This window comes from Narcine bancroftii, chromosome 12, assembly GCF_036971445.1.
Source record: "Narcine bancroftii isolate sNarBan1 chromosome 12, sNarBan1.hap1, whole genome shotgun sequence".
NCBI classification, from domain to species: Eukaryota; Metazoa; Chordata; class Chondrichthyes; order Torpediniformes; family Narcinidae; genus Narcine; species Narcine bancroftii.
Genome location: NC_091480.1, coordinates 69,794,696 through 69,813,376, shown reverse-complemented (window position 1 = coordinate 69,813,376; position 18,681 = coordinate 69,794,696). Strand labels below are relative to the sequence as shown.

The 18,681-nt window shown below is 46.0% G+C and overlaps 1 protein-coding gene across 1 annotated transcript in view; it reads left to right on the top strand.

Moving 5' to 3' along the window:
• Positions 1-18,681, top strand: part of LOC138746655 (collagen alpha-1(II) chain-like) — a 76,370-nt gene that overhangs the window by 33,234 nt on the left and 24,455 nt on the right. The window contains exons 28-40 of the mRNA XM_069904943.1: positions 1,845-1,898; positions 2,527-2,580; positions 3,487-3,540; positions 5,174-5,218; positions 6,775-6,873; positions 8,029-8,136; positions 9,666-9,719; positions 10,660-10,713; positions 11,899-11,952; positions 12,799-12,852; positions 13,536-13,643; positions 14,612-14,665; positions 18,201-18,254. Of these exons, the coding sequence (XP_069761044.1) occupies positions 1,845-1,898; positions 2,527-2,580; positions 3,487-3,540; positions 5,174-5,218; positions 6,775-6,873; positions 8,029-8,136; positions 9,666-9,719; positions 10,660-10,713; positions 11,899-11,952; positions 12,799-12,852; positions 13,536-13,643; positions 14,612-14,665; positions 18,201-18,254 (846 nt within the window). The remainder of the gene's footprint in view (positions 1-1,844; positions 1,899-2,526; positions 2,581-3,486; positions 3,541-5,173; positions 5,219-6,774; positions 6,874-8,028; positions 8,137-9,665; positions 9,720-10,659; positions 10,714-11,898; positions 11,953-12,798; positions 12,853-13,535; positions 13,644-14,611; positions 14,666-18,200; positions 18,255-18,681) is intronic.

Sequence of the window (18,681 nt, the reverse complement as noted above, 5' to 3'; positions counted from 1 at the left end):
TGGGACGAATTTATGGCCGCGTCCACTTTGTCATTCAAGGAAATATTGGATAGGTCAATGGATGGGAGGGAAGTGGAGGGTTATGGTCAGGTTGTGGGTAGGTGGGCCAAGAGGAGAGGAATTGGTTCAGCACGGACTAGAAGAGCTGAAATGGCTTGTTTCTGTGCTGTAACTGTTATATAGGTCAGTGGGGTTAGGTGGGAGGAGGTGTTCAGCTTGTTTCCGTGCTCTAAATAGTTCTATAGTTATAATCAAGTCATGTTGAAAAGAACCTGCTTCTTTACAACAGCTGAAGCATAAATCTGATGAAATTCTATTTCTTTAATCTTTGAAAAGTTAAATACAACTGACATATAAAATTATAATGAACGAATCTATATCAAACATTGACAATCTTTACTAAATGCATTGTGTTATCATTATACATTATTGTGACAGATTATGTTATAGTGTGTATAAATATGTTCTGAAGGAGATAGATTGTTGGGGGTATTATAGAGTAGGGCACGATACATCACAAAACTGATCTCATTTGAAATGCCAGAGCTCTGCTCATGCCAGACTGTCCAGGCTCCCAATTGCTTGGTAAAGACCACGGAAACTGCTTCACTGAAGGACTTCACGAGTCGGCGATAATCGGACGCGCTGAGGAGTGAACGGGTGGTCAGTTTTGGAAAGCATCAGCTGAAAGGGCTCGGAAGATTGGGTCCAGTTCCGCAGTCCATCTGGGTGGCAGTTTGATGTTCTAGGACAGTTGTGGGGTTTTGCAAACAGAGAGGTCCAACAAACTTCCCTCTGTGTGTGTGTGTGTGTGTGTGTGTGTGTGTATGGTTAGGCGCCAGGTATAAACTTTGAGACAGTCAAATGGATTCAACGGTGGCTGGAAGGGAGATGCAGGGAGTCGTAGTGGAGAGAGACACACAGCTGGTTTCCTGCAGTGGTTTTTTGGAAGGTGTTTAGGGCATCCCGCTTTTGAAGATGGATGATGGGTTCTGAGTTCAGCCTGTTCAAAGACCAGAGGAGATGGCTGGCTGCATATGTTTCGCCTGAGTTCAAGGGAACAGAAAAGGAACTCTGTGGTGAGAAAGAGGTGGTCACCTGAAAAACCCATGATGGGGACGTTTCTTCAGCAAGACACTGACGTGGCTGATTAGAAGGTATCAGTTTGTGTCCAACGAGCAACATATTTCTCTCTGAAAACTGATGAGAACCTTCCTGAGCAGGTAACCATTTACCTTTCAAGACCCTGAAGTGGCTGATCGGAAGGGATCAGTTTGTGTCCAACGAGCAATTAATCACTCTCTGAAAACTGACGAGAACCTTGCTGAGCGGGTATCCTTTCAAGACAGTGACGTGGTGATCAAAAGGAATCAGTGTGCATCCAACGAGCAACAAATCTCTCTCTGAACAAAATGACGAGAACCTTCCTGAGCAGGTAACCATTTACCTTTCAAGATCCTGAAGTGGCTGATCAGTGGTAATCGGCGTGCGTCCAAAGAGCGACGGATCGCTCTCTGAAAAAAACAGAGGAGAGCCTTCCCCAGCACCAGAGCCTGATGGAAATTCACAAAATGTTCAATTCTGTGCACAATAGAAGAATTGCCCTGACACCAGTGAACTTGGAGGGGTGGGATTGGACTGTGAAACAGGGAAATTTCCTGAACTTATACACGTGCATTTAGAATTAAAAGGACAGGGGCAGGAACAAAACATTTGTTTCCGAAAGGTATAAATTATTTTGATCTGTCACATGAGGGGTGAACCTATGGGGTGGGTGATGTGTGGAAGAGATTGGTGGAGAGCTGAGGGCTGCCTCCTTCATTGTTACACATTGCTCTCGACAGGGTGTACCAGGCAAAGATGGGGAGACGGGAGCCCAAGGACCCTCCGGCCCGTCGGTGAGTTGGATGTTTGCTGCCTCCCTGCCCCCCCCAAATATTCCGGCCTCTGCCAGTAAGCCCCCCCCCCCCAACCGCATCTATCCCTGAAGTCCCCTTGGTTCATACACGTGCCCTCTACATGTGGCCTCTAGTGTTGGCTGGTCCCATCCTGGGGAAACGGGCGCTTTATGTCCATCCCTGTCCATGCCTCTTGTAAGACCTCTGTCGAGTCTCCAGATAGAAAAGTCCGAGCTCTGCTCACCTAGGCTCATCGGATTTGTTTCCCAAACCCGGCAACGTCCTGGTGAATCTCCTCTACACCCGTCCTGTAATGAGGTGACCAGAACTGATTGTACTGGTGAATCTCCTCTGCAACCTCTCTGCACCCGTCCTGTAACGACGCAACCGAAGTTGAACGTCCTGGTGATTCTCCTCTGCACCCTCTCCACACCTATCCTGTGACAAGGTGACTGGAACTGAATGTCCTGGTGAGCCTCCTCTGCATCCTCTCCATGCCCTTCCTGTGACGAGGCGACGGGAACTTCCTCAATCACCTCTTTGGCAGAACTTGTGTTTCCAAGCGGGGGGTGGGGAGGGGTTTTGGGCTCAAAATTCACACCTGATTGCTCGCTGTTGTGTTTTACAGGGTCCAGCTGGTGAAAGAGGAGAACAAGGTCCGCCAGGACCATCTGGTTTCCAGGTAAGCGCCACTGGACTGTAGACCACTGCTCTCTCTGCGTGAAGAAGTTCCTCCTAAACTTCTCCACCTCCCTCATTCCACCGCGCTCACTGTGCGAAGAACATCCCCCAAAACTTACCCCCTCTCCCTCATTCCACTGCTCTCTCTTGGTGTGAAGAAGTTCCCCCTAAACATCTCCTCTTTTGCTCGTTCCACTGCTCTCTCCATGTGAAGATATTCCCCCTAAACTTTCCCCCCTTCACCCTTAACCTATGTCCTTTGGTCTGTATCAGACCTCCCATCGGACAGAAAAGCTGACCTACATTACACTGTCTGTCCCCCTCAAAATTTTAAACACTTCTATCAATCTCCCCTCTTTCTTCTACCCTCCAGGGAAATAAAGTCCTAAATATGAAATCTTACCTTGTCCTTCTATGCTCCAGCGATTAAAGTCCTAAATATCAAATCTCCCCTCATTCTTCTACCCTCTGGGGAAATAAACTCCTAAACATCAAATCCCCTGACTAAAGTTCATGCAGACAACGTCCTTAGTCTTTCCTTCATCTACCTTCTTGGTAACCTTGTCGAAGGCCTGACTAAAGTCCATGTAGATAACGTCCGCAGCCGTTCCTTCATCTACCTTCTTGGTAACCTTGTCGAAGCCCTGACTAAAATCAATGTAGACAACATCCACAGACTTTCCTTCATCTATCTTCCTGGTTATCTCGAAAATCTTATACAACTTTTCCAGAACATCCCAACTCAGTGTCTGAACTAACCTCCCATGTAGGACCTTGTCGAAGCCCTGACTAAAGTTCACATAGACAGGTATAACAGACTGACATGTATAATGATACTGGTGTTGTTGAGCAGGAAGATTTATTTGACTGCTGTTTCTGCTCACTGTGTCTTCTCCTTCTGTACCAGGGGCTCCCCGGACCCCCAGGACCGCCAGGTGAAGGAGGGAAACCCGGAGATCAGGTACGTGGTCCACTCCTGACCAGCAGCCCTTGCTTGAGTCAATAAAAGGCCCATCTGCTCTGATGGGGTGCAAAACCTAACCACCCCCCTCCCTCCTAAATCAAAGACCCAAGGGTACAGTGCTGGAGGATTGGCATTTTGCATGTTTGGTTCCGTTGTTTAAAAAAGGGTTCGAAGAGCGAGTCTGGCAATCATCGGTCTGTTAGTTTGACGTCGGTGGTCGGTAAATTAATGGAAAGCTTTCTTAAAGATCAGAAACACTCAATGAAGGTTTGTGTGTGGAAGGTCGTGTTTGACCAATCTTTTTAAATTTTGTTTGGAAAAGGGGACTGGAAATGTAGAGAAGCGGATGCTGTCTATATGGACTTCACTAAGGGCTTTGGTAAGGTTCCGCAGAGGCTAGATAGGAAGGTCCAGTCGCCAGGTATGAACTTTGAGACAGTCGAATGGATTCAACAGTGGCTGGAAGGGGGATGCCAGAGAGTCGTAGTGGATGACCATCCATTGGGCTGGAGGCCGGTGGCAAGCAGTGTGCCTTGGGTCCCTTGGTATATTAAAAATCTGGATGATAGATTAGTAAATGCGTGGGTGATACTAAAATAGGTGCAATTGCGGATAGTGAAGAAGTTTTTCAAAGATTGCGGGAAGGATTTGGATGGCTTAGAAGAATGGGCTGAAAGGTGGCAGATGGAATTTACTGCTGAGAAGTATGAAGTGCTTCATTTCAGAAGGACTAATCGAAACAGGACATGCATAGTAAACGGGAGGGCATTGAAGATTGCAGGGGAGCAGAAAGATCTAGGAATAATGGTGCATCATTCCCTAAAGGTAGAATCTCATGTGGACAGGGTGGCGAAGAGGGCTTTTGGTAGACTGGCCTTTTATCATTCAAAGCATGGAATACAGGAGTTGGGATGTGATGTTGAAACTGTATGAGACATTGGTGAGGTAAAATTTGGAGTTCTGTTTACCGAATTATAGGAAGGATATCTACGAGTTAGAGAGGGTGCAGAGAAGATTTACCTGGGTTTCAGCATCCAGATTACAAAGAAAGATGGAGAAGATTAGGTCTTTATTCCTTGGACCGTAAATCCCGGCTCTCTTTTATGGCCCCATGTATCGGGGTCTAGGAGAGGTAGATAGGAGCGCTGTTATTAGGGCCCCATGTATCAGGGTCTGGGTGGGTGGATCTGAGCTCTGTTATGGGGCCCCATGTATGGTGGAGGGGGAGCAGCTGTTCCTGAACCTGGCGGTTAACAGAGATCCTACCAACTATGCTGAATCTGTCACGGAAATTAACTCAAAGGTGGACACTTTGAGGTTCTCTGAGTTTATCAACATAAGGTCACCTGTCTGTTATAGGGTTCCATATATACAGGTCTGTTGGGGCTAGATCTGGGCTCTGTTATATGGCCCCATGTATGGTGGAGGGGTAGCAGTTGTTCCTGAACTTGGTGGTGTGAGTCTTGTGGTGTCTGTGCGCCCCTCTCCGGATTGCAGCCGCGGTCACGCAGCCTGTGCCGGGCGGTGGTGGACCCTTGATGATCATGCTGTTCTGAGCGTTTGGTGACCTGCCCTCTCTCTCTCTCTCTCTCTCTCTCTCTCTCTCTCACTCTCTCTCTCTCCCGGACAGGGCGTTCCAGGGGAAGCTGGAGCAGCAGGGGCAACAGGACCCAGAGTAAGTAACAGCCTCCCGAGTGCAACACCTGTACCTCACGGCGATGTCCCCACCAGGCATGTCCCTGTCTCAACCATCGTCAAACACACAACTCTCTGCATAAATAAACTTCTCTCCCTTCACTTTCTACACTGGTATTTGCTGATCCTGGCATCGGTGGGGAATGGGCGCTGGGTCATCCAACCCCCCTGTCCGCACCTCCTGTGGACCTCCGTCGAGTCTCCTCTCGTCCTTCTAGGGCCCAAAGAGAAAAGACGCAGCTCTGCTCACCTTGCCATCATGAGACTTGCTTCCCAATCTGGGCAGTGTCCTGGTGAGTCTCCTCTGCACCTTCTCCAAGCACGTCCTGTAATGAGACGACCAGAATGGAACATCCTAGTGAATCTCCTCTGCCCCCTCTCCACACCCTTCCTGTAATGAGGCGACAGGAATGGAACATGCTGGTGAATCTCTTCTGAACCCTCTCCACACCCATCCTGTAATGAGGCAACCGGAACTGAATATCCTGGTGAATCTCCTCTGCACGGTCTCCACACCTGTCCTGTCATGAGATGACCAGAACTGAACACCCTGGTGAATCTCCTCTGCACCCTCTACACACCCTTCCTGTAATGAGGCAACTGGAACTGGAGATCCTGGTGAATCTCCTCTGTAAACTCTCCACACCCCTCCTGTAATGAGGCAATCGGAACTGAACATCCCGGTGAATCTCCTCTGCATCCTCTCCACACCCATCCTGTAACAAGGTGACCGGAACTGAACATCCTGGTGAATCTCCTCTGCAACCTCTCCACACCAGTCCTGTCATGAGATGTCCAGAACTGAACATCCTGGTGAATCTCCTCTGCACCCTCTCCACACCAGTCGTTTCATGAAATGACCGGAATTGAACATTCTGGTGAATCTCCTCTGCACCCTCTCCACTGACTCATATAACAATTCTGGCACAGAAACAGGGCAACTTGGCCCTTCTAGTCCATGTCGAACACTCTCTCCCTCCTATCCCCAATGACCCATACATGAATTACAGCACAGAAACAGGCCACTCTCTGAGTAACAAAGTCCCCCCTCATGTTTCCTCTAACTGTCAGCTCTCGTTAGTTTCTTATAGCAAAAAGCCTCTCCATGTCAACTCTGTCCTAAATTCCTCAATCAAATCTCCCCTCTTTCTTCTACCCTCCAGGGGAATAAAGTCCTAAATATCAAATCTCCCCTCGTTTTTCTACCCTCCAGGGGAATAAACTCAGAACTATCAAATCTCCCCTCATTCTTCTACACTCCAGGGGAATAAAGCCCTAAATATTAAATCTCCCCTCGTTCTACCCTCCAAAGAATAAAGTCCTAAATATCTAATCTCACCTCATTCTTCTACCCTCCAGTGGGATAAAGTCCTAAATATCAAATCTTGCCTCATTCTTCTACCCTCCAAGGGAATAAATATCTAATCTCCCCTTGTTCTTCTACCATCCAGGGGAATAAATATCAAATCTCCCCTCATTCTTCTACCCTCCAGGGCAATAAACTCCTAAATAACAAATAAATATGCTTTTCTTCAGGGTGAGCGTGGTTTCCCTGGTGAACGCGGTGCCCCCGGATCACAAGGCCTGCAGGGACCCCGCGGGCTTCCTGGAACGCCCGGCGCTGATGGCCCAAAGGTAGGTTTTCCCTCACCTTGATTCTGCAGGGTTTCCCCTTCGGAAGATGACGCTGAGGAATTGTCGTTTTGAGGGATCTTCTGTTCGATGACAAGGTGGATCCGGGGGGAGTGGGGGTGTCATGGACAGCGAGGAAGGTTTTTGAAGCTTGCAGCTGGGAGAATGGGCTACAAATTGGCAGATGCAGTTTAACATGGGCCTTTCGGAGGGACAGATTGAGGAAGGGCGTCCACGGGGAACGGTTAGGTATTGAGGAGTGCGGTAGAACAGAGGGATCTGGACCAGTTGGGAGAATGGGCTGATAAATGTCAGATGCAGTTTAATGTGGACAAGTGTGATGTGCAGCATTTCGGAAGGACAGACCAAGAAAGGGCATCCATGGGGAACAGTCAGGCATGTAGGAGTGCGGTAGAACAGAGGGATCTGGACCAGTTGGGAGAATGGGCTGATAAATGTCAGATGCAGTTTAATGTGGACAAGTGTGATGTGCAGCATTTCAGAAGGACAGACCAAGAAAGGGCATCCATGGGGAACAGTCAGGCATGTAGGAGTGCGGTAGAACAGAGGGATCTGGACCAGTTGGGAGAATGGGCTGATAAATAGCAGATGTAGTTTAATGTGGACAAGTGTGAGGTGTGGCATTTTGGAAGGACAGACCGAGGAAGGGTGTCCACAGTGAACGGTTGGGCACTAAAGAAAGCCCAAGGGGGGAGTAAAGATCTGGACCAGCTGGGAAAATGGGGATACAGATATAAAATTCCCAGAAAGTGGCGTCAAAGGTTGACAAGGTCATAAAGAGAGCTTTTGGCACAGTGGCCTTCATAAATCAAAGTACCAAGTCCAGGAGGTTTTGGTAAAGTTGTATAAGACATTGGTGAGGCCAAATTTGGAGCACTGAATTGGGATGTTATGATAAAGTTGTATAAGTTTTTCAAGGAGATTATCAAGAAGGTAGATGAAGGAAAGGCTGTGGATGTTGTCAACATGGAACTTCGACAAGGTTCCTTGTGGGAGGTTGGTTCAGACACTGGGTCAGGATGTTATGGTAAAGTTGCACAAGTTTTTCGAGGAGGTCTCCAGGAAGGTAGATGGGGTGAAGGGGACCTGTTCCTACGGTGGCAAGACCTCTCTCTGACCAGCCTCTCCACCTCGCAGGGAGCGGGAGGAGCCCCAGGTCCAAACGGGGCGCAAGGTCCGCCCGGTCTTCAAGGGATGCCAGGAGAAAGGGGAACAGCCGGAATTCCTGGACCCAAAGGCGACAGAGTAAGTTTCCAGCCTCAGTACTACCCCACGCAGGCTCGTTTGTGGGCCGGTCATAGACAACATTTCCAAGTCCTCTCCCCCACTCTCTCTCCACCCTCCCTCTCACCCCCACCCTCTCTCTCTCTCTCCCCTCCTCTCTCTCTCTACCCCACTCTCTTTCCCCTCCCCTCTCTCTCCCCTCACATCTTTCCTGTAATGAGGTGATCAGAACTGAACACAACACTTTGTGTGGTCTTCCCAAACCCCCTCTCTCCCCATCCCTCTCCCCCTCGCTCTCCCCCCTCTCTCTTTTTAAATCATTTTATTAACCATCCTGGCTGTGTATGGTGCAGGAGGAGAATCGGAGGATGTAATTGGGAAGGGGGAAGAGGAGACACTGATGCACTACATTACATCGCACCACAGTTCACCTCAAACCCAAATCTTCAAAAAAAGGGAAACATTTTATTCTATAAAACCCCCTCCTGATCTTAGACTGGCCATCCGCTCTGGAGAATTTATTAATAAAATTTAAATCGACGGAGGGAAGTAAAATTAAATCTAGTCCGGAAGGGAAAGTGATTCTACTAACCATAGTCGTGTGGAAGTATTTTGAAGTGTATTCAAATTTAACAGAAAGGCCAAATGTCTGGCTCCCGAACTTCCTCCGGACTTGAACATTACGTCATTTGAGAGAGCCTCTTTACTGCTGGCTCTGCGATTGGTAAGGGATCGCTTCAAGTGGTTGGGGACCCCTGCTCCGGACCCAGTCATCACCAAAATGTTTGGCTTGAGAAAAATTGTCCTCTGGAGTTCTGAAACTGTGTGCATCAAGAGTCCTTGAAGGATGGTTAAAATTCTCTCTTCCCACCCACACAGAGGGGCATTGGCGCAGGGATTACTTAGAGCAGAAAGAAAAAGGATGAGAACCGCTGTGACTTAAATTGTACGTAATTTTCTCAAGTGGAGTACAACTCCAAACTTCTGTCTGCGACTGAATCAATACCATACTTCCAAGTTATGGCAACAAATTTTCTAGCTGTGGCCAAAACAATTTGAACCAATTTTGCTTGATACATATTCAATTTTAATTGAGGTTTAATCCCTTGAATGCAGGGGTTCTCAACCTTTTTCTTTCCACTCTTAGTAATCCCTGTAAAGAATCCCAATAAAGAATTTAAAAAGAGAAGGAAATATCTATCCAATACCTCTCCAACCTCAGGAGCGACCACTCTTGACATCCTTTCTCCAGGGAAAGGAGAGATAAAAAATAAAAAACGGGGGCCTCTCCATCAGCTTGCCAAGATCTTGACCAAAGTGCAGACACAAAGTCTACCTTTGCATAGCTCTGGCCTGGCAAGTGAGGTGTTTGATGGCGAAGAACGACCTGATAACTAAAACCTCATGGTCTTTTAAGATAAATTTTTACCATCATCACGTCACAGTATGTCACGGCATTCGTTCGTTAAATTTGATGGAGGGGAGGGCAAAGGGGAGCTGAACCCGTAAAAGCAAAAACCTGAACTTAAACTGAAATGTTTGTTTCTCAGGGTGACAATGGCGAGAAAGGTCCTGAGGGCGCGCCTGGGAAGGACGGAGCTCGAGTGAGTAAATTCAATATCCTTCCTGTTACAGGAAGGATGTTGAAGCTGTGGAGAGGGTCACATCATTACAGGAAGAGTGTGGAGAGGGTGCAGAGGAGATTCACCAGGACATCCAGTTCTGGTCACATCATTACAGGAAGGGTGTGGAGAGGGTGCAGAGGAGATTCACCAGGACATTCAGTTCTGGTCGCCTCATTACAGGAAGAGTGTGGAGAGGGTGCAGAGGAGATTCACCAGGACATTCAGTTCTGGTCGCCTCATTACAAGAAGGGTGTGGAGAGGGTGCAGAGGAGATTCACCAGGGCGTTCAGTTCTGGTCACTTCATTACAAGAAGGGTGTGGAGAGGGTGCAGAGGAGATTCACCAGGACATTCAGTATTCAGTTCTGGTCGCCTCATTACAGGAAGGGTGTGGAGAGGGTGCAGAGGAGTTTCACCAGGACATTCAGTTCTGGTCACATCATTACAGGAAGAGTGTGGAGAGGGTGCAGAGGAGATTCACCAGGACATCCAGTTCTGGTCACATCATTACAGGAAGGGTGTGGAGAGGGTGCAGAGGAGATTCATCAGGACATTCAGTCCTGGTCGCCTCATTACAAGAAGGGTGTGGAGAGGGGTAAGAGGAGATTCACCAGGACGTTGCCCAGATTGGGATACAAGTCCAAAGAGGCAAGGTCAGTGGAGTTGGGACTTTCTCCTTTGGAGCGTAGAAGGGCAAAAGGAGACCCAACAGAGGTCCACACGGGGCATAGATGGGTGAACGGACAGTGCCCGTTTCCCCTCCCGGGGGGGGGGGAGATGGTGGCAGAGACTGGGACATTGTGGGGGGCATTTAAGAGACTCTCAGACGCACGGGTGGAATAGAGGGTTACAGGGCAGGGTTTTCTCCCTGGGGGGAGTGTGAAGCTGGTGTGATCGTTGCTTCTCTTTCTGGCTTCCAGGGTTTAACCGGTCCCATTGGCCCACCAGGCCCTGCTGGACCCAACGGCGAGAAGGTAAGCCCGTTTCACTTCCTTTTTCCTAGTCTGGCCCCACCCAATCCATGTGCAGGACATAATATGAAAAAAACCATTTAATCACTGTTGTCAGCCTAGGGTGTTTGGAGTTCAATAGGATGGCTCTTCTAGCCAACAATGTAGAGAAGGTCACAACCTGCTGCTTGGATCCAGAAAAATGTCCTAAATAACCCCTGGAAAGAGCCGTTGTTGGACTGGGGTCAGAGCTCCACCCAGAAAGATATTAAAGATTTCTTTCCGGTAGATTTCTAAGCAATACCAGGTTTGCATCTGTCCAAGAGGAGGGTTAATATTAAAAAAGATACAAGTCAGCGTATCTTTGGCCACATGAGCACAATGCATGACATTGAGTTGGATCTATGAATGTTGGGCACATTTTGAAGATGCATTCCCCAGTTATTACGCTTGCCCCAGACATCCTCCGATAAGGGTCTTGCAAGTTCCAGTTTTCAAGCCTTTTCTTTCTTGTTCAATCTTTTTAATTGGTTTTTATAATAAGGGAATGAAACTTAAAATACAGTATCACATTTGCATGTATATATCAAGATAAAACTTCAAACAGTATAAACTCGGTCCCTTACTCCACTGCACTATTAAGACATCAAAAATATCATATTTATTTATAAAAAACACTAAAATCTTACTCTATCAAAAAAAAACATCTTACCCTGAGGGCTACATCCATTTTGTACCTTTTGATTCCTGCTGTGAATCAAAACAAAGGTCAGGCTGTATCTCATTGGGGAGGAGGGAGCGCATCTAATCATATTAAAGACATTTACATCGAAGGAAAATTAAGACGTAAAAGATCGCCATGTATCTTCAAATTTCTCTGATGGACCAAAGGTGTGACATCTAATATTTTTCTTGAGCTTAAACAAGACAAAATACAAAAAAAAACCATTGAATCACTGTTGTCATTCTTGGGTCTTTGCAGTTGAATAGGATGGCTCTTCTAGCCAACAATGTAGAGAAGGTCACAACCCACAGAGCAGGTCCAGAAAAGCTCCCTATGCCTGGGTCAATACCCCCCAAAAAGAGCCTAACACATCTACATTTTTTTTCCCCCTCGAGCCTAAGTGAGACTTAATACGAAAAAAAACCCATTGAATCATGGTTGGTGGTCTAGGGTCCACCTAACTAGCTCTGCTGTGCTTCATTCAGGGTGAAGTTGGCCGTCGGGGTCCGGCAGGAGCGGCTGGTGCCAGGGGTGTTCCGGTGAGTGTGAATGGTTTTATTTTTTTAGGCTCCTGGGCCTTTATCCCCGATTGTAGTAAGAGTGATCTGGGTGGTGGGGGATCTTTGAGGTTAGAGGCTTCAGTTCGCAGAGGTCAGGGTGGGGGCTGAAGGTTGTCGTAGGCTACAGGAGGATGCGGAGCTGGGCCGAGAAGCGGCAGATGGAGTTCAATCCAGATACCTGTGAGGTGACGGATTTTGGAAGGGCAAATCAGAAAGGCTGAGGACAGGGTCATCAGTCAGTGACTGAAGAGTGTGCTGAACAGAGGGACCTTAGGGTTCAAATCAAAGTCGCTGTGCAGGTTGACAGTACCATTAAGATGGTCTATGGGATGCCGGGCTTCATTAGTCAAGGGATTGAGTTCAGGGTTGGAGTCCACCTCATTACACGATGGGCATGGAGAGAGTGCAAAGGGGATTCACCAGGACGTTCACCTCATTACATGATGGGTGTGGAGAAGGTGCAGAGGAGACTCACCAGGACATTACCTGGATTGGAAAATAAGTATCATGAATTGGGGGCTTGAATTCAGGAGTAGAGTAGAAAAATGGGATGGACCCTCTGCATGCTTTGAGTGGGGCTCAGTGCAGAGAACAAGTTGAATAATTTTAGAGGATACCATTGTCTTGGTGAATACTTATAACTGCTGGTCTACAGGGTAGATGGGGCTTGATAGAGGTCGACAAGATTATGAGAGGCACAGACAGGGTGTCGGTGTTAATTTTTTTTAAGTAGACTTAAGTACAAATTACTGGCAATGTTCCCCTTTGGCCAGTATCATGAACTTTGTGACAGCATTGCTAACTGTGTGTACTCTCGTGTTTCAGGGTGAACGCGGAGAGACAGGTCCTCCTGGCCCGGCCGGGTTCGCTGGCCCCCCTGTAAGTATGAACCCCACCGCCCCCACCTCCAGTAACCTGCGTGATGCCCCCTCGCCAGGGAGGGGTGGGTGGTGTGCCAGGAATGGGTTAGTGGGTTGTGGGGTGGGGAGAGACTTTACCTGATGGAAGCTGTCCATTAGCCCCGAAAGATGGCAGGCCTCTTCAAACTTAGTGTTATCAAAGTGTTCCTGAACTTAAACATGACGTAACTTGAGAGAGCCACTGCATCAAATCTTTTTCCTGAACTTAAACATGGCATAACTTGAGAGAGCCACTGCCTCAAATCTTTTTCCTGGACTTAAACATGACGTAACTTGAGAGAGCCACTGCATCAAACCTTTTTCCTGAACTTAAACATGATATAACTTGAGAGAGCCACTGCACCATAAAAAGTGAATTGGTATATCTTGGTGGGGTAGGGAAAAGTTCTCTCCGGTATTTAACTCTCAGACCAGGAAATCGTATCAAAATTAAAAATGAGACAATTTTGCCTTAGAAATGTGCACTCTCTGTACCACTTGGAATTGAAAGAGAGAATGTCGATCACGTAATGAAGAGCTACTAACCGAGAATTGTGCTCAAATTGCGGAAGCGTTCCACAACCGAAAGACAAAAATAAACTGTGGAAAGGATTCTCGAAGCAGCCACTCACACGCCAGCCTTGTCCCCCCTCTCGTCTGCAGGGTTCCGACGGCCAGGCCGGTCCCAAGGGTGAAGCAGGAGAAACTGGGCAGAAGGGTGATGCAGGGGCCCCGGGTCCCCAGGGCCCATCGGGAGCCCCAGGTCCACAGGTGAGCAAGCCCTGTGCACCGAGCTGCAGCGTACTGCCCCGCACCGGTCACGCAGGAAAATCCAACCTGTACCGACCCACTATTTTCCTTCCATCCGACTGCCCATCTCTTGAATGCACACAGGGTTTCAGGCTCGTAAATGCCCCCCATAAATTCCCAGCATCCACCAACAAGGTGTACCAGGCCACCATGACTCTCTGTTGATCTTGCCCCAGGGGGTGAAACAGGCGTTGGCCATCCAGGCCCTGTCGGGTCTCCTCTTGTCCTTCTTCCCTCTGAAGAGAAAAATTCCCAGTTCTGCTCACCTTGCCTCATGAGACCTGTTTTCCAATCCGGGCAACGTCCTGGTGAATCTCCTCTCCACACCTGTCCTGTAATGAAGTGACCAGAACTGAAGGTCCTGGTGAGTCTCCTCTGCACCCTCTCCACGCCCATCCTGTTACGAGGTGACCCAGAACTGAACACAATGTGTGGAGTTGCAACATGACCTGAACTCAATCCCCCTATTAATGAATCTCCGTATCCCCTAAGACACTGCAGCGCAGAAAACAGGCCATTTTGGCCCTTCTAATCTGTGGCGAACCAGTTTCCTGCCCAGTCATGCTGACCTGCCCCCTTTCCCTCATCCTACTGCTCCCCTGATCAAAGAACTTTCCCCTTTCCCTCCACTCTCCCTGATTGAAGAATTTCCCCCTTTCCCTCATCCCGCCGTTCTCCCCGATTGAAGAACTTCCCTTGTCCCGCCATTCTCCGGTTGAAGAATTGCCTTGTCCTACCGCTTTCCCTGACCAAAGAACTTCCCCTTTCCCTCATCACGCCACTCTCTCTGATCAAAGAACTTCCCTCGTCCTGCCGCTCTCCCCAATCGAAGAACTTCCCCCTTTCCCTCATCCCGCTTCTCCCTGCACAGGGGACAGGCATGCAAAAGTGCAACCTCACTGAGAATTTTCTTCTCTCCCCGGTTCCAGGGTCCGACTGGCGTTTCTGGTCCAAAAGGTGCTCGTGGGGCCCAGGGCCCACCAGTGAGTATGGGTTTTGATACCAGTTGCTTGGGAAGGTTTTGGAAGGTTGTTACGCAGGGACAGACCCATTCCCACCAGTACTGTACCCCGGTGTTACACAGTGACAGACCTGTCCCCACCAGTACTGTACCCCATTGTTACACAGCGCCCGACCTGTCCCCAACCAGTCCTGTTCTCCGGTGTTACACAGCGATAGACAAAGAAAAGGCTGTGGACGTTGTCTACATGGATATTAGTATAGCCTTCGACAAGATCCAACATGGGAGGTTAGTCAGAAAGGTTCAGACGCTCGAAATGGTTGGACGGGAGAAGCCTGTGGGCATGTTGCTTCTTGGTGACATGTGGTATGCTTTAGGGCTCGGTGCTGGGACCCCTGTGGCCTGTCATCCACATCAATGAGTGCCCCACTTCTTAGCATGGCAGCTTAAGACAGAGCAAACTAAGAAAATGGTATTGGCAACAAGGAAAAAAGACAAACAAATTACATATAATCCAAAAGAAATTAAGGAAAACTTCAGAGAATTCTATGAACAATTATACCGAACCGAAAACGAAGGGAAAGAAGGGAAAATAGATGAATTTTTGACTAAAATTGAACTACCAAAACTACAAATAGAGGAACAAAATAAATTAACAGAACCATTTGGAACAGTAGAAATACAAGAGATAATAAAAAATTTACCAAATAATAAGACACCAGGAGAGGATGGACTCCCAATAGAATTCTACAAAACATTTAAAGACCTAATAATACCGCCCCTCCTGGATGTAATCAACCAGATTGATGAGACACAAAACTTACCAGATTCATGTAAAACAGCAATAATTACAGTGATACTAAAACAAGGGAAAGATCCACTCTCACCAGCGTCATATAGACCAATATCTCTGCTAAACACAGATTATAAGATAATAGCTAAACTATTAGCGAACAGATTAGCAGAACAGGTACCGAAAATGGTAAATTTAGACCAAACTGGATTTATCAAAAAAAGACGCACAACAGACAATATTTGTAAATTTATTAACTTAATTCATGCAGTAGAAGGAAATAAAGCACCGGCAGTAGCAGTTGCTTTAGACGCAGAGAAGGCCTTCGACAGAGTAGAATGGAATTACTTGTTCAAAGTATTGCAAAAATTCAGTTTACCGGAGAAGTATATTAATTGGATTAAAGCATTATATAAGGGACCGTTAGCGAAAGTGACAGTAAATGGACATGTATCAAAGCAATTTAACTTAAGCAGGTCAACGCGGCAGGGATGCCCACTATCACCATTATTGTTTGCACTAGCTATAGAACCACTAGCAGAATCGATAAGAAGAGATAATAATATAAAAGGAATAAAAATAAAAGACAGGGAATATAAAATCAGTCTGTTTGCGGATGATGTGATAGTGTACTTAACAGAACCAGAACTATCAATAAAAGAACTATATAAGAAATTGAAGGAATATGGAGAAGTGTCGGGATACAAGATAAACGTAAATAAAAGTGAAGCAATGCCTATGAATAACGCGGATTTCTCAAAATTTAAGGAGGAATCCCCATTCAGATGGCAAACGCAGGCAATAAGATACCTAGGTGTGCAAATAAACAAAAATCTAGGCCAATTATATAAACTCAATTACAATCCACTAATGAAAAAATTACAGGACGATTTAGAGCATTGGAAAGAGCTACCACTAACACTGATAGGAAGGATAAACTGTATTAAAATGAACATTTTTCCAAGGATACTATACTTATTTCAGGCATTGCCAATACAACTGACAGAAAAATTCTTCAAAGAGTTAAAGAAAATAATAAGGAGATTTTTATGGAGAGGGGGGAAACCGAGGATAGCACTAGATAAATTAACAGAATGGTATAAACAAGGAGGCTTACAATTGCCAAACTTCAAAAATTATTATAGAGCCGCACAATTAAGGTACCTATCAGATTTTTATCAAACAAGGGAAAAACCAGACTGGACGAGACTAGAATTAGATAAAATAGGGGAAAAGATACCTGAACACATATTATATAAATGGGACGAAAAATTGGTACAACATAGAACTTCTCCAGTATTACACCATCTCCTCAATATATGGAAGAAGATTCATGTAGAAAGAAATAAAATAAATTACCAAATACCAAAACTAATATTGACGCAAAATAAGCTACTCCCTTTTACAATAGACAACCTTGCCTTTAGAAAATGGGAAAAAAAAGGGATTAAAAGAATAGAAAATTGTTTTTCAGGAAGTAGATTCTTATCCTTTGAACAAAAGAGAGATAAGTACAATATAACTGGAGATACAGCGCTGGCATATTACCAACTGAGATCCTACTTGAAAGATAAATTAGGAAGCAACTTGAGTTTACCAGAGGGAAGTAACCTTGAATATGTGATTACAGATACAATGTTAATCAAAAGATTTATAAAAAATATGTATATTAAACTGCAAGAAAAGGAGAATGAGGAAACAAATGGTAAAACTAAACAAAAATGGGAACAAGATTTAAATATAAAGATAAAAAAGGAAACATGGGAGAAGTTATGCTCTGGAACGATGAGAAATACAATAAATACGAGGCTGCGTATGATACAATATAATTGGTTACACAGACTATACATTACACCGCAAAAGTTAAATAAATGGGACCCAACAGTATCTGATAGATGTTTTCGATGTAAAAAAGAAAGGGGAACAACAATTCATGCAATCTGGACATGTGAGAGAGTAGAAAAATTTTGGGATGATCTCAATCAGATATTAAATAAAATAACAGAAAACAATATACCAAAGAATCCAGAGATCTTTCTCCTAAGTAACATAAAAAATAAAGAATTTGGAATTGACTTGGAAGATGCACAAAAAAGATTTGTCAAGATAGCCCTAGCCGTAGCAAAAAAATGTATTATGTCAACCTGGAAATTGGAAGATAATTTGAAAATACAACAATGGTATATAGAAATGAATAAATGTATTCCATTTGAAAAAATAACATATAGTTTAAGAAATAATATTGAAATATTCGAACAAGTATGGGAGCCTTACATTAAATACAATAGCGAAAACCTACCGGGAACAAACATTACCTAAGTTGATGGAAGGAGAAGAAAAGAAAAGAATGGACTCAGTAGAATTTCTGGTGTATTTTTGTTGAATGACAACATTGTCTAACTGAATTAATGCAACCTAGATTGTATACCTAAAATGGATGAGAGGGGGGGGGGTGGGGGGGTGGCTTGGGAGGAGGGAGGGGGGAGGGAGAAAAAAGTCACTGTAAATGTGTGGAAAAGAAAAAGTGTATATCATGGCTATTGTGATTTATGGTGTGAAAAATAAAAAATTTAAAAAAAAAAAAAAAAAAAAAAAAATGAGTGCCCCACTGACTTCATTGTTGGACATCAGTCTCACTCGTTCCCTGCACTGGACCTCACTCACTGGCCCCAAAGCGAATTAAAACCTATTTTTCAATTCACACCGTGGCAAGGGGTCCACAGAAAGCAAAGGGGCTTCACATTGTCGTCTGCTTCTCTTCTAGGGTGCGACCGGATTTCCCGGAGCTGCTGGTCGGGTGGGACCTCCTGGTCCTAATGTAAGTGCTACTCAGAGTCATGTCTTCCCTTTTAAATGGTGGTCGATCCGGATTATCCTTCGGGAACTTGTCCAAGATCCCCCGACTGATTTAGCTTGAAGAGTGTGAAGATTGTCCCCAACTTGAGAACTTCTGCACATCCTGCCCGTATTTTGGTGGCCAAAACTGCATGCAATGCTCCAAATTTGGCATCACCAATGCCTTCTACAACCTTACCCGAATGTCCCCGACTCCTGGATTCAATACTTTGACTTATAAAGGACAACATGCCAAAATGTACTCTTTCTGACCCCCGTCCACCTGTGACGCCACTTTTGGGAAATTTTGTATCTATCTCCCCCCGATCTTTCTGGTTTTAAAGCACTCCTCAGTGCCCAACCGTTCACCAAGGATGCCCTTTCTCAGTTTGTCCTTCTGAAATGCCACA